Genomic DNA, 15,759 nt, shown 5'->3' with positions numbered 1-15,759 from the left:
TCTAATTGAGGTCAGTGGTTTTTATTGCTGGTGAATTTGAATTGAGGAGGGTGCTAATTAGAGGTGAAGTGTATCCTATGCACATTCCTCACTTTCATGAATATCTGTCTCATCAACTTTTGTCCACATTTAAACAAGGGAAGTTTGTTTCTCAACTGAACTAGAATGTTTAGCAGAAAAAGAATTTTTTTATTCCACTTGGACCAAAAGTAGTGTTAATGAATCTGGCCATTGAAAACCAGTCATCATTTAGTGGGTTTGAAGGTCTCCTATGAAGATGGCAGGATATACAAATTAAAAAGCTAGGTAGGCCAGGGCTATCATACATGTGTACATACATATATACTTACACCTCTTGTTCTTCCCAACTACCACCAGCTGTATTGGGGTAGCACAAGATGAGCCATATAGAAGGAAGCAGATTGCCATCACTATCCTCTCCAGTTATGGGAGCCATGGAAAATGGCATTAGCAACATTAAGTGTGGATTGAGATGCTCATCCCCACTCTGAACACATAAGCAGTTCACCTGTATGGTATTCAAACTGGTAATTACTGATCAGTTTAACAGGACAACTTTCCTAAATTGGGCTAAAAGTTGCTTTTTTTCAAAGTTCTCCAATCTGCTTTTAAAACCATGAAAACAGCATTACAAATTGATGTTTCTACCACTTTCCCCCCCACAGATTGTGAAATTGAAAAGGCAGATCTTGTTTTTCTCATTGATGGTTCTAATAGCATACATCCAAATGATTTCAAGAAGATGAAGGATTTTTTGGTGTCCGTAGTGGATGATTTTGACATCAGACCTAGCAAAGTGCATGTTGGGCTGGCTCAGTTCAGCCATATCTACAACCCTGAGTTTGCTTTGGGGTCATTCACAACTGAAGAGGAAGTTTCTGATCAAATTGAAATGACCCAGCAGATCTTTGGATTTACCCACATTGGAGCTGCGCTGAGGCAAGTGGAACAATATTTCCGACCAGAGATGGGCAGCAGAATAAATATGGGCACCCAGCAAGTTTTATTGGTTCTCACTGATGGGCAGTCCCAAGATGAGGTGGCCAAGGCTGCTGAAGACCTGAGAAGGAAGGGAATTGATATATACTCTTTGGGCATTGGGGATGTGGATGAACAGCAGCTCATTCAGATAACTGGGACATCGGACAAAAAGCTAACAGTCGATAACTTTGACGAGTTGAAAAAGATCAAAAAAAGAATTGTCCGGAACATCTGCCAGTCATTTGGTGAAAGCAGTAAGTGACCTTTGAACTGGTACTTGGCTTGTTGCTTATTTTCCCCTTACATTATATAAGTTCATTTCCCAAAATCCCTTCTCTTGTATCTTTGGTCCTCAGTTTACCAGCTTATGTTCACCCCAGCCCTAATGGCAGGTATAGGTTTTGCCCTTTTTTTTTTTTAAAAGCAATTGGGGTTAAGTAACTTGCTCAAGGTTACATGGCCAGTTATTTTTTATGTGGGTGCCAAGTATCTGAGGCCGGAACCAATCCCGGGTCTCCTGAAGCCAGGGCCAGTGCTCTTACTGTGCCACCTGGCTGCCCCTAGGTTATGCCCTTTTGAACTTCAAGTGATGCTTTGTTCAGTTGGCAAAGATCTTTTCCTAAAAATTCTACATAGATGTGAGATATACTGTGTTGGGAGGTTTTTCTTTACTTAATCTTTCTTGACACTTTCCTTTACAGCATGTCAGACTTAGTTTGCAAAGGGAAGTGTGTGAAATGTAGGTGTAAGATGTGAAAAAGCATGATTGTTATTCATTCAGCAAACATTAGTAATCTATTGTGTACAAGGCATCGAGCCAGGCACTGGAAGAAATCTAGTCCCTGCCCCTAAGAGGTTTATATTAACCTTTCCACATATATTGACTAATGTTCAAAATTTTTTGAAAGAACTGGTTTTAGTGAAAGGTCTACAGATGTAGCTTTTGGTTGCTGAAAGCCCTGGTTTACTAAGTTGGTGCTCATTGAAAATTATTGTTGACTGTAGCCAAGCAATAGATGGGAGGGCAAATTGAGTAGAGTCTGGGATTCGTTGGGATAAGGGTTTATGAGCCTTAACTGAGATCATCTTTGTAAAGTGCTTAACACCATGCCTTGAACACTGTAGGTGCTAAATGAGTCCTCCCTCCCTTTCTCCTTCTCTCCCCCCTTTCTTTCCTTCCTTCCTCTTTCCCCTATCATAGGTCGCTTTGGCAGTCTGGTGAAGCCTAGGGACCTCTTCTCAGAATACTTTTCTAAAAATTTATAATTGAAGGGTAGGTTAAATTTCAATTAGAGGTTAGGGAAAATAAGAATGTAATGGGTTTGGGGATTTTTTTTGGTGGGGGTTTCCCCCATCCAAGTTCCCAGACCCTCTGAAATTTTTCTGTGGACACTTAGGGATCTGTAGCCACCGGGTTATGAACCTTTGCCTTAGGTGCTCCTGAGGTATGTATCTACTTCTAACCCATGCTCCATTCCCAATAACTGAGTACGAAACAATTACTGGACAGAGTAGCAGAGAAGAAGCCATTTTATCCCCATTTAAAAGAGTGGGAAGAAGCCACTTAAAGAGCTAAGATAGTGAAGTTTGGCCTCCCAGTAATGAATGTAATGACTGTTTTTATTTTAATGTAAAACAATCGTTAGAATGATGAGAGTATTCTTAATTATGATAGACTGTAGTAATGAAGAAGGAAGAATTCTAGAGATTTTTAGCTGAGATGATGGTGCCTGGAGACCCGCATGGATGGAACTCCCACATGACTTCAAAGGAAAATATAAGTTAACAGGGAGAAAGCACTTCTTCCATGGCCCCTTCCATCCCCCAGTCTGTAGCCTGTGAACACCATTTCTCCTTGGAGACCATGCAGTTTAGGGAAATGGGATGACTGCTATCTGTTCCCCTTTGAATGCTTTTCTTTGTATGATTGCCCCAGAGGCTGTCAGATGCTTACCTCACTGAGCTAGTAACAAAGTTACAGGCTTTGCTAATTAACGGCTTGAGTGATTTATGGAAATACAGGTTTGCATTTTTCATCCATTTCTCATGAGCTGTCTTGAAGGCACTGCAGGAAGCTTAGGCGTAAGCTACTAAGAGTACCACCTAGTGGCAAAGTAAATAAACTACATTAATCCATGTCTGGGTTTATGTTTTAGCGGATGACCCTATGTTATGAACATAAACAGATAAAAAGGGAAAATGATATGGCCTTTCTAAAACATTGATATTTGTTCTGAATCCCACTCTGCTGAAATCCTCGGGCTGCCTTATTGTGGCATAGAGGTGACCCTGTGCTCAAGGGCTCTGTCAACGGTGCATAAACTCTAGTAGGTTCTGTTAAGCAGGGAAGGATGATGGGTGGAGAGATAGGAACGTTATTAAGCATTTACTAAATGTCAGGCACTGTGCTAAACATCGGAGAGTACAAATACGAGCAAGCAAGATGGTGGTTGCCCTCGAGGGGTTTATGTTCTAATGGGGAAAGATAACACATGGGGGAGGGGGAAAGGGACACACATGATGACAAGGTGAGGATGCTGGCCAGGGAGTGGGCAGCACAGTGTGGAAATGTCTAGGAAGTGGCTTGGAGGACTGGCTCTGACGAGCTCATGCAGGATGGCTTCTGGTCTAGACCCAGCAGCAGAGTGTATAGTCCAAAGACTAGCACACCCAGGTTCATAATGGATGCCCCCCATTAAAGTGGCCCAGGGGGATGAAATCTTTGGCTCTGATGTCTTGGAAGACCATCTAGAAAACCTAGGAGGATGCTGAGGAGCTCCCATGGGTTCAGTCATTGTCTCTACACAGAGCACTTGCCATTCGTGTCTAGCTCTGAGCTCCATTCCTGCATCACCAACTCCCTTTTGGTTATTTCAAACTGGATGCTCCTTAGAGAATCTCAAACTCAATTTGTCTAAAGCAGAGCTTATTATTCCCCCCCCCAATACCTCTTTCTTTGGAATTTCCCTCTTTTCTGTCAAGGGCACAGCCATTCTTCTGTTCGTGCAGGTTTGCAGCCTTGGAATCATCTTCAACACGGTTTTAACTGACATTATCTAATGGGCTGCTAGGTCTTCTTGTCAATTCTACCTCCACAGTAACTCTCACATCTGTCTCCTCATAACCACCACCCAGTCTCTCATCATCTCTCTTCTTGACGATTGCAGTAGTTCCCTAATTAGTCTCCCTGCTTCATGACTCACTCCAGTCATAACTTCTACCTGTGGTCCTGATTCTGCCCCATGAAATTAAATAGAAGAAATCTACCATTTCCTCTACCTAACTGCCCTTCGTTACAGATTTCCCTCTATCAGGTTCTCCCTTGGTATTCACTTCTCCAGGTTAAACAACAGATCCTCGTGTGATATGGACTCAGGGCCCTCTGCCATCTTGGTTGCCTTTCTCTGGACATTATAGGTGCTTAATCAATGCCATTCCTTCTTCCTGGCCATGCCTGCTCTCTCTTGCCCTCATCATCTGAATAGAGTACTTCTTGACTAGTAAAAAAAATTGGAAGCAATAAAAGGAAATCAATTTTTCTCTTCCTTTAATGCATTTCATTGTTGTTGAGTCGTTTGTCACATTAGACTCTCTGTGATCCTATTTGGGGTTTTCTTGGCAAAGATACTGAAGTGGTTTTCCATTTCCTTCTCTAGCTCATTTTACAGATGAGGAAACCAAGGCAAACAGGGTTAAGTGACTTGCCCAGGGTCACACAGCTAATACGTGTTTGAGGTCAAATTTGAACTCAGGTATTCTTGACTGTAGGCCTGCTCTCTTGGCAATGCATTGTTTTGCCTCAAACCTCTTTGTAAAAATACAGCTTCAGAAAGTACCTTTAGTTTTTTTTTTCTCTTTGATCAACCTGGTTCCCATTAAGTGGCCATGAAACAAGTTAACAGAAATTCTTAAAGAAATAAAACTAGTTTTCTGGGTTTATAAGACTTGCAAAAGTTAGCAACTACCCAATGTCAGGGAAGTGGAAAGTTTCCCAAGAAATGCATCAATTCACAGTTACTGATCTAAAACAAAGCAGACTGTTCCCCAACTTCTCCATGTCAAGTCATACATTCTTAAAAGTGGTTTTGGACCCTGTGTCTTTTCCTTTTTCTTTTTTCCTCTAATGCGTTTTGCTTAACTGGTTGGCCCAAGACATTAGGCCCCTTCTAGCTGTTTCTGTTCTTAGATTTAGCCAGAGATTAATGAGAGAAGGGCAGGGATGTCGGCATTTACCCATAACCCTGAATTGTGCTTGTCAAAACCCAGCTGGAGAGAAAAAGTCAGGATGACTCCAACTTCTGATTATTGGTCCCTGGGAAGTTCTGTCTATAAACATGGTTAGGCTGTTTGAATAGTCATTTCATCCTGGTGTTTCAAAAACGATAGTACTTTTAATTAAAATTACAATGTTTTTTTTCTTCCAAGGCTTAAATTAGTAAGATCTGATATCATCTGAGATCCTTTGCCTCTTAGAGAGAGAAAGAACACCTGCCTTTTACTTTATTATGATCTTTTCTTTTCAAAGTGAGCAAGAAAGGGAGACAGAGTTCACCACTGCCATTTATTTTCTTCATTCATTGAAAATCCCTGACTTTAGACAATAAGCATATTCCCAATGATTTCCTGGTTTTCCCCTAAAGATTTTTCTCCATTTGGCTTTCCATTTCCTTCATTAGTGTTGTTGTATGGTATCAGTTGACTCAGTTAGCTAGATTTAGTGATAAAAGTGACGTCTTTTTAAGTTGTAAGTATTTCTGCAAAGCCTGTAACTAGAATACATGTAAAATTTTTAAAACAACCTAGAGAATGTCCTCCAGAAGTTCAGTAAAGGTTATAGACATCAATCAATACTAATCTCTGCAGATTTCATTGGGCTAGGGAATGAAGCTGTGATTTCATGGGTTTTAGCAGCTGCTGGTTAAGAACTTCCTCACAAGTGTTAAAGTCTGAACCTTTTCTGTGTCTTATAGTCTTAGAGAGGTGCCTAAATTATAAGAGGATAAATGACTCACCCAGGGTCACGGAGCCAGTGTGAGCCAGCATAGCCCTTCACGGCCTGTGCTCTTCCTACCTCACCAGTCTTCTTACACTGTCTAATGACAAAAGACCTCATGCTGTTGCTTATTCCTGATAGCCACTCTCCCTACTGTGTGCCTCTCCCCTGGCTGACCTCTATGGCCTGGAATGCTCTTCCTCCTCAATTCTACCTGCTGATAGAGAGACTTAGTTTAAAACCCACCTTCTATAAGAAGTCTTTCCCAGTCCTTCCCACTGCTAGTTCCATTTGTCTGAGGTTATTTCCTGTTTACCTTCCATCTTGCAAGTAATTGTACATTGTGTCCCTTGTTAGATTATGAGCTCTTTAAGGACAGGGGCTATATTTTTGTCTTTCTGACTCTAGTGCTTAACACACAGTGCCTGGCACCTAGTCAGCCCTTAATAAAGTATTTTATGATGATGATGATAATCGTAGGTCTTCCTCACTTTGAGGTCAGCTTACACTGTGTTTCTGTTTTATAACAAATTTTATAACCATGGAAAATCATGCACGGTTAAAATTTTTAACATAAAAATTCTCCCTTTTGTGTTACTGTATTTTCTCTTCTTTCTCCAATTTCCACTCTGTGTACAGAGTAGAAATAAAAATCCAATGATTATTAGTAAAGGCCCCTTTAATGGTGGTGAGGTATGGAGATGAAATTCCAACCCATTCTATTTATCTTTTAATAAGACACCTGTTTCATCTCTGTCTAGGTTGTTTTGTGGATGTTGTTGTGGGCTTTGACATCTCATCTCAGCAGAAAGGACAGCCCTTATTTCAAGGTCAGGCTTGGATGGAGACTTATCTTCAGGATGTGTTACGTGCCATCAGCTCCCTAAATGGGGTGAGCTGTGAGGTGGGATCCCAGACTCAGGTCAGTGTGGCCTTTCAAGTGACAAATGCCATGAATAAATTTTCCCCCAAGTTTGAGATCTACAGCAAAAATATCCTGAACACCTTGAAGAATATATCCATTAAGGAACCATCTCGCCTCAGTGCCCCGTTCTTGAATTCGCTTTGGGATGCCTTTCAGAATAAATCTGCTACTCGAGGAAAGGTTGGTCTTGCCTTATTTGTCACTTTTTGATCACAATCATGCTCTTTTTAAACAAATATAATTATTTATTGATGCCTTTTAAAAATATCACTGTAATTTCCCCCAACATCCCAACCATTCATCCTTCATTAGAGCCATTCCATTTAAAAAAATAGTATTTTCAAAGACAAGAAAAGAAAGAAATTGGCATAACTGATCAATATATTAAAAGTCTAAAAATACTTGTAGATTGTCCACTTCTGCAAAGGGGAAAAGTAGAGTTTTCTCATATATCTTTGTTTGAGATATATTTATTCTTTATAATTTTGCAACATTCACTTTTAATTTTTTTTACATTGTTTATATTTCCGGTCACTGTTTATATTGTTTTCTTGGCCCCTGCTCACTTTCCTCTGCCTTAGTTCATGTAAGTCTTCTCATGCTTCTTTGAATTCATCACAGTCATCATTCCTTATAGCACAGTAATATTCCGTTACATATACATACCAGTTTGTTTAGCTGTTCCCCAAGCAATGGGAAGCTGCTTTGTTTCCACCTCTTTGTCATCATAGAAATTGCCAGCCAGGCTCTTCTTATTCATTTTACCTTTTAATTCCTTCTCCAGGTTTTGCTGTTATTTTCAGATGGATTGGATGATGATATTGAAATACTCGAACAAAAATCTGATCAGCTCCGAAAAGAAGGTAAAATACAGAGTGAAGTTAATCTTGAAAATTCAAAGATGCTGCCCCTGTCTACAGAAGTCTTTTTAGGGCATGCAGACAGCTCTTAATTCCATTGGTGTATCCATTGTAGCTGACAGTTTGATGCAGAACAACCCAGAGGTCACTTAGAAGACTTTAGTTTATATCTTTTCCCTCTAAGAACACCTCTAACCATAGTAAACAGGTTCCCAAAATGTAGTCTGGGGAACCCTTCAGGTCCATGAGATCCATATTCAGAAGATCCAGAGATCAAAATTATTTTTATAATAATACTAAGATTATTTTTATTTCCAATATTAGTAACTATCAATAGAGGTAATCTGCAGAAACAAGATTTCTTTGAGTTCCTCATTAATTTGTAAGTGTGTGAAGGGGTCCTGAAACCAAAATGTATGAGAACTGCTGGTTTAGAGATTTGTGCTTTGTCTCATGTTTCTTATCTGATTTTCCTAGATATTTTATCTTGGAATTCTTCATTCCCATTATTCTTGCCATAATTTGAAAGCAATAAAAACATTGGATTGAAACCTGAGTGATAACATAATCACACAGAATGATTCTCCTAGATTTTATTAGGGGTAACAGAAGCCAACCTTCTACCAGTTCAGTTAATTTTCATACGTTATTTTGGCACTCTTACAATTTACCAAGGTTGTTGCAAGTTTTGTCAGATGAATTTGAATGCTGCCTCTCCATTCCTTCCACACTCATAGATCATAAATGAACCAATGGTTTTTAAAGAACTGGCAACAAGCTATTGACTTAGGCAATCAATAGCAGATCTGATGTCACTGCATAGGATACAAGAGAATAAAAATATAACCATTTCTTCTGGCTCTAGTTATCATAGCAACGATCTTCTTTACCATCTTAGCTACTAGACAAAGGCTAGCCTTGTGCATGTGTGTGTGGGGGGGGCAGGTGAGGGGAGAGGGGAAGGAAGATGCAGAGGGAGGGAGAGAGAGAAACATAAACCTCAGATCTGGGAGCAGCTGGGTTAAGCTCTTTCTGACAAATACAAGCACTGTGACCTTGGTCAAGTCAATTATCTTTTCAGTATTCTAGGCAGTTCTCTAAGGCTATCTGGTGCAGAAAGATGCTAACCTGAATGGCTAGAGGCAATCTCTTCACCTGAGAATTCCTCATATCAGTGAAAGCCTAGGTCAGATGACTCTTCTTTCTAGAGTAAAGATGTTTTTTTATTAGTTCTTTCTCTTCCTTTAGACCTTGGCCTTCTTTATGACCTCTAGAAGCATTCCTTTATCCAGATCAAAGACACTGGACATTAGAATGTTTGGTCTTAATGAGCAGCGGTACTTTTGAGATAGCAACAGATGGTTCTTGGTTTTCTTCCAGATGGAGACTTTTGATAGATGGTAGAAGGTGGATTCCTTCTAAGAAAGGCCTTTGTGTAATTAGATTTGTAGCATTAATCTAATTCCTTCCCATTCGCTTGGGGGAAATCAGTTGCAAAAGTTGGATTTTGATGATTTTGGTTCCTGCCAGAAATAAAGAGAACTCTTTAGAAGGAAAGAATGGCAAGTATACAGGGGCGTTCATCTGTGACCAAGAAGATAGAGTGTAGTCATAGTGCCGCTTTCTCTTTTGCCTTAAGAGATACATTGTTTTCTTTGACCTTAGTGGTGCTTGGGCTGCTTAACTCTCACTTCATCCTCCCATTATTCAAACTTAAAACATTGGCTGGCATTTTTTTTCCTGCCATGCCATTTCAGCCTATGTTCTTCAGCTACTTTTCTTTACAAACTCCCAATAAAGATGGCACAGCTAATAAATCACAGTTCTCTTATCCCGTGAAGGCCCTTCCAGATTTTATCTAGAAATCTAATGAAGACTGGCTCATTGGGAACAAGCAAAAGCTTGGGGGGCATAGTCCCTCATCATGACTGTAGCTTTTATAGTCTATCATCCTGTCTGGTCACTATGCTCCCTAGACCTCAGGGTGCTTCCATCTGAACTACTCGCACTACCTAAGAACCAAAGGAATCTTGCCATCTGCCCCACTGCTGTACCCTTAGGACTTCCAGGTCTTTCTGTCTACCCAGCAGATGAATTCTTTTATATAGGTTTTCTCCTCTTTAGCATGTGAACTCCTGAAGGGCATAGCTAACATTTATATAGCACTTACTATCTGCCAGGCACTGTACAAAGTGCTTTATAATTATTATCTCATTTGATCCTACCATTTCACATTTGAGGACACTGAGGCCAACATAGGTTAAGTGAAATGCCCAGGGTCACACAGCTGTAGTAAATGCCTGAGGTCAGATTTGAACTCAGGTCTTCTTGACTTCAAGCCTGGCGTTCATCCCCTGCATCACCTTGCTGTCCAAGAGAGCAAAGACCATCTTGACTTTGTCTCTGTATCCCCAGTGTTTAGCATCAAGCTTGGCGCATAATAAGCACTTAATTGAATTCATTTATTCATTTATCCGTGTTGCTTTATATTTACAATGTGAGTCTCTGTTCTGTGCCCTACATTCAAAACCTGTGTTCCTCTTTTGTTCTCCCAGGATTTTGGACTGAAATTTTCTTTTTCAGCCATTTTTTAAAGAGGTAAAAGCATCTTCAAATCTTCCGAGGTTTGAGATGCTCAGATGCTTCGACATCCATCCCTCAGAGAAGCTGTTCCTAATAAAGCCCACAGTCATTTTGTGTGTCTTGTCATCACTTCCTCTTTTCACATAATCTTTGCACTTTTTTCAATCTCTAGAATTCTTTAGGAAAAACAAGCCTAGAAAGACAATCCTTCATTAATAAAAATAAATCAGATGAACATATCTTTTCCAAATTGGCAAACAAGTTTAAGAGACATTCTCTTTATTCTCTCACCAAACCCCTCCTTCCAGTACCTGTCTATGGCTGCCTCACCTTGCATGCCTGATGACCCATGACCTCTTGACACGGCCCCTCTGCTCCAGCCTCAGTGGTGTGTCTATTGTGACTTGCCCCCTCTACCACTACAACCTTTTGCATTTTACCCTCAATTTCCTCCTTTTCACATCTTTATGTCCTTAAAAATATATCTCAAATCCACTTATCCCAAGCATCCATTGCACTGTAACTAACATTTTTTGGTTCTTCTGCACCCTGTGGCACTCCATACGTAACTCAGCTTGCAATGCATTAATTGGAACTTGTTCTTCATGTGTTCTAAAACAGCTATTTTTAATAGTTTCTGGTGTGGTTATTCTCTTTGTAATGAAATTATAAAGTCTGGGTGGAGTTAATTATAAGACTTCTAAATTTGCGGATTCACCTTTGGGACTTTGTGCATAGTAGGCACTCCATGAATCATGTTGATTGACAAACTTTGACCTTCAAGCCTTTAGAGAGCTGAAAGCTCTTTGAGTTTCTTCACTGCTGCCTAATCATTCTGTAGAAACTTAATTCAAGTATCATCTTATTACAGAATTAGTACTTGTCAATTATAGCCTGTGCTGGAGGAAGAAAAATTCTGACATGGAGAATTAGTTGAGAGCTTTATTGCATAAATGTGACTCATAGCAGTCTCCCTGGAATAATAATTTTAATATATATGCAAAAGCATCATGTTAACTGAAGCAGTTTCTTAAAGAAATATAAACTCTTTTGAATAGGGCTCAACGCTCTGATAACAGTTGCTTTGGAAGAAGCTTCTGATGCTGATAACCTAGCTGACCTTCTGTACATCGAATTTGGGAAAGGATTTGATTATAGGACTCAGTTAACAATTGGCATGAGAGATTTGGGAAGCAGACTATCAAAACATCTGGTAAGATGGCACAGTGAGTAAAGCGCTGGCCCCAGAGTCGGGAGGACCCAAGTTCGGTTCTGGCCTCAGACACTTAACACCCACACACAAAAAAACTAGCCATGTAAACTTGGGCAAGTTACTTAATCCCAATTGCCCTCCAAAAAGGCAAAAAAAAATCTGGTAAGTGCTTTGGAGAAAGGCTGATGACATGAAGTTATATCTTGCAGTTCTTCATATTTATTTTTTATGATTATCTGAAAAGTCCTACCCTGATGACTCATTGCAGTTGGAGTGGTCAACCCTAGACTTTTGAAGGTTATATCGGGAAAGCTGAGCCTCGGTTCTTCCAGGTGGAAAGGGCTTCAAGCTCGGACCTCTGCTAAATTCTGAGAACCTCATAACCAGTATGGCCACAGGATGGTGGATTTTTTAGTCATAACAGCTTTGGGAGCTCATCTGCAGTGTATAAGAGGACTCATCACCTGTGTTGTAGAGGGAACACTTATTATTTAATTCATAGGTGATTGAAATGGTAGTAGTAGTAATAGTAACTAAAAATGATTATTAGCCCTTATACAATGTATAAGGCTTGCAAAACAAACTTCATGGTAACTTACTTGATTGAAGTAAATTTATCTGAAATAGAATTTTACTCATTTGGACAGACTAGTCCCTTTGAATTAGTGAAGAGTCCCAATGAGAGAACATAGTTTGATTTCTTTTAAATACATGTTATAATTTTAATTTGCAAAGCCAAATGTTGTCTGGTAGTGACACTATTTTAATGAACCAATAAGGTAGTTTTGTTGTGGTATTTGGCACATAAAAACAATTACTTTCTGATGCAGTAGCTAATGCTATATTGCAGTTACCTTATATGCATGTAAGTGGGCATTTCTAAATTGTTTTAAAATGAATTGTTGTCTTAAATAGGTGAATATTCTCATAATTTTTTATGCTCAACATTTGGTTAGCAAGTCTCATTTTCATTTTTAAAACATGATCCAAATTTCAAGTTAATCAAATCTGAATCAATGAAATTACATTAATATCTCTCTTCCAAAGCAGAGGCAGATAAAGAAAAGGAAGGCTGAAAGAATGAGACCCACAGTGAAGAATTTTCAGGATGTGTCTATTTTTGATACTATTCAATTTTTATTCAGTTCTGTTTTTGCTCTGCCTTTGAAAAATCATCATTATTAAGACCTGAAGCTGATAAATCATGCCTTTGAATAAAATGTCACCCCAAACTTTAAATGTTGCCCAGATGAAAAGAAAGGTCTTTATTTATGATAATCAGCATAGGCACACATTAGCATAAGTTTACAGCTGGAAGGGACTTTTGTAATTATCCAGCGACCCCTTGATCTGATAGATGAAGAAAACAAGGCCCAGAAAGAGTGACATTCCCAGGACACAAAGATAGCAACAGCAAGTGCTAGGATTTAAACCCAAGCTCTGACCTTCTTCCCACTACCCCTAGGTCATCTCCCACATGGAGACATTGCGCAAAAGTGAGTTTATTGACTCGATGAAAAATTGGCATTGGGATGTACAAAGTGAAGGCTCCAGTTGGTTTATTTACTAAATATGTCACGTTCTTTATTTTAATGTTTAAATTTTAATTTAAAAAAAAACTTGTTACTTCTTTAAGCATTTCTAAAGATGAATAAGAATGTCAATATGAGAAGGCAAAAAATATTTTAAGAATATTTGTTCACTAGGCACTTAAAAATGCTTAGTAGTTGATAACCCAAGATTTCAATTGCCTGAAAACTTAATTTTTGGATACCAGAATGTGACTGTTTGTGTATGTGTGTATGTGTATATATATATGTATATGTATATATGTGTGGTGTGTGTATGTAATCTGTCTCTGTCTCCACATTGTCACTCCCCCCCCCCCCCCAAACAAAAAAGAAAAAACCCAGCCTGGGTGTGTAATTGATAGATGGTTCTGCCATTCTTGAGTTGACATGATATTCTGGTGATGTTTACCTCTGCCGTACCTTCACTCTAGTGTTAAGCTAAATAACGTCAGGTCTTCTAATTTGACTATAAGGGCCAAGTTACTGCAGAAGAGGTGTACCAACTGGGAGGAAAAATGTGCCTTTATTTATTAGACAAGGATTATTTTGTTGAGTCTTTTTGAACAGCTAATTAAAAGTCACCAGTCTGCACTGGTTAAATATATATATGAATAAAGTAGGATGAATTTTGATAGGTCACCTGCTATTTGCTACCTGTATGACCTTAGACAAACCATCGAAACTTTCTAGGCATTGATGACTTCTCAGGTCCCTTCTTTGACCTTTGTTTCAGGTCAGTAATATTTAAAATGGTGGTAGAAACAAGAGAACACATTTTTAAGTCTTTATCATCTGCCAAATGAAAGACACAAAATGAGAAGCATGTTAGCCTGGAAATGCTTGATTTCATGGAATGGCCTATGAATGTTTTCTCCTTCCAAAACACTGTGACTATGATTGTGTGGGAGAGATGTGAGTCACTTAGACCAACACACACACACACACACACACACACACACACACACACACATTTTTCTGTTTTGTTCCAGGCTAACGTTGCCGAAAGGACGTGCTGCTGTCAGCTTTGCAAGTGTGCTGGAGGAGATGGTGTCATTGGAGAACCCGGAACACCAGGGAAGAAGGTAGACTAGTTCACATGTACCCTCTGCTTCATGTAGATTGGATTTATCCTCCGGGGGGGGAAAGTGGCAGCTATGGGCTTATTAGTAGTAGGGTGGTTACTTTATATGCCCTGGCCATTATTTACTATGCTTCCAGTTTCATATTTTAAATTGGCTGCTCATGCATTTTCTGTGACAAAAAATAGCCCTTGATATTTTGAAGGAGACATATATTTGTGTGCATGATATGCATAGATATAGATGGATAATAATCAATAGCTATCTAGATCTAGATAGATATAGATGGATCAGTCTCCAACTCTCCATGATTCCATTTGGATTTTCTTGGCAAAGATACTAGAGTGGTTTGCCATTTCTTTCTCTAGATTATTTTACAGTTGAGGAAACAGAAGCAAAGAGGGTGAAGTGACTTGCCCAAGGTCACACAGCTAGTAAGCTTCTGAGGCCAGATTTGAACTCAGGAAGATGAGTCTTTCTGACTCCAGGCCTGTGCTCTGTCCACTGTGCCACCTAGCCATCCTACCTGTAAAATTGTCCAGCCCAATATATAACCATAGGACAGTGGAGCTCATGCATACACTCCATAGTGATTTTTTGTGTTTAGGTATGGATACATCTATTTTCAAGGATTTACAGCTGTCTCTGTTCATAATTCCCAAATCAACATGGTTGTGTTTATACAGCAAGTTTTCATCCAGCAGAATTTTCTTCCCAGGGCTCAAAAAGTAGGAACAATTTTTTAAAAGAAAGCAAATGTTTATATAATTGGCTTACACCAAGTATAACATGGTGCAAAAAAATTTGGAGAATGATGAAAGAGTGTTGTTTTCCTCCCTAGGGAAGAGGAATGCTCCCCAATTGTGTTACCATGTTTGTTTACAAAAGAAGTCCAGAGTTGTATGGAAGAAAATAATAGATTCCCTGGGTCCTTGACCCATGTGCCCCATTTACTTGCATTGATGTAGCCTAAGTGTGGAAAAGTGAATCTGGAGGAGCCATGAAACAAACTGACATTTCTTTTTATTTGCAAAACTCTTAGCAGTGTGCCTGGCACATAGTAGGTGGTTAATAAATGCCCAGTGCCATGCTGACTTGAGAAGTGCTCACATCCCTTTTTCTTTCTTGTTTTCAGGGACCTCCGGGTATTAAAGGCAGTGAAGGCTACCTGGGAGAAGAAGGTGCCCCCGTAAGTTATCACTTTTTAGCTTTCTTTTAAATTAGAAATATTCCTACTGGACAAATGTAGTGCTGCTTGGACTGATTCAGAATATGGCTTCTGAAGAAAGAAATGTACAAATCCCCTTTGCTCCTGGCTACCCAATGCTCACTGATTGTACCAGGGCTGTTGTGCACCCTCAGAAGTCTCCTCTTTGATGCAAGGAAAATAGTCCAACAGGAAAGGATTTTTTGTGGTCTTCATGCTTATTCTCAAGCCCCCCTTTATTCTTCTTTGTGATTTGCTGGGAAGAGTCTAGATGTGGGAGGATGTGAGACTTAGAATTGAAGGTGAGCTCATGTTTAATGGCAGCA

At 39.5% G+C, this 15,759-nt stretch overlaps 1 protein-coding gene across 3 annotated transcripts in view; it reads left to right on the top strand.

The window, feature by feature from the left end:
* LOC138161643 (collagen alpha-6(VI) chain-like) overlaps positions 1 to 15,759 on the top strand; it is a 133,781-nt gene that overhangs the window by 44,881 nt on the left and 73,141 nt on the right. For all 3 annotated transcript variants that reach the window (XM_069088398.1, XM_069088400.1, XM_069088399.1), the window contains 6 exons: positions 687 to 1,256; positions 6,757 to 7,100; positions 7,705 to 7,783; positions 11,422 to 11,576; positions 14,137 to 14,229; positions 15,362 to 15,415. In XM_069088398.1, the coding sequence (XP_068944499.1) occupies positions 687 to 1,256; positions 6,757 to 7,100; positions 7,705 to 7,783; positions 11,422 to 11,576; positions 14,137 to 14,229; positions 15,362 to 15,415 (1,295 nt within the window). The remainder of the gene's footprint in view (positions 1 to 686; positions 1,257 to 6,756; positions 7,101 to 7,704; positions 7,784 to 11,421; positions 11,577 to 14,136; positions 14,230 to 15,361; positions 15,416 to 15,759) is intronic.

The sequence above is a fragment of the Petaurus breviceps genome, unplaced genomic scaffold (assembly GCF_028583685.1).
Source record: "Petaurus breviceps papuanus isolate PSGF00001 unplaced genomic scaffold, PetGlider_PUasm1.0 185, whole genome shotgun sequence".
NCBI classification, from domain to species: Eukaryota; Metazoa; Chordata; class Mammalia; order Diprotodontia; family Petauridae; genus Petaurus; species Petaurus breviceps.
The sequence above is the reverse complement of the archived record's forward strand: the minus strand, read 5'-3'. Positions and strand labels throughout refer to the sequence as shown.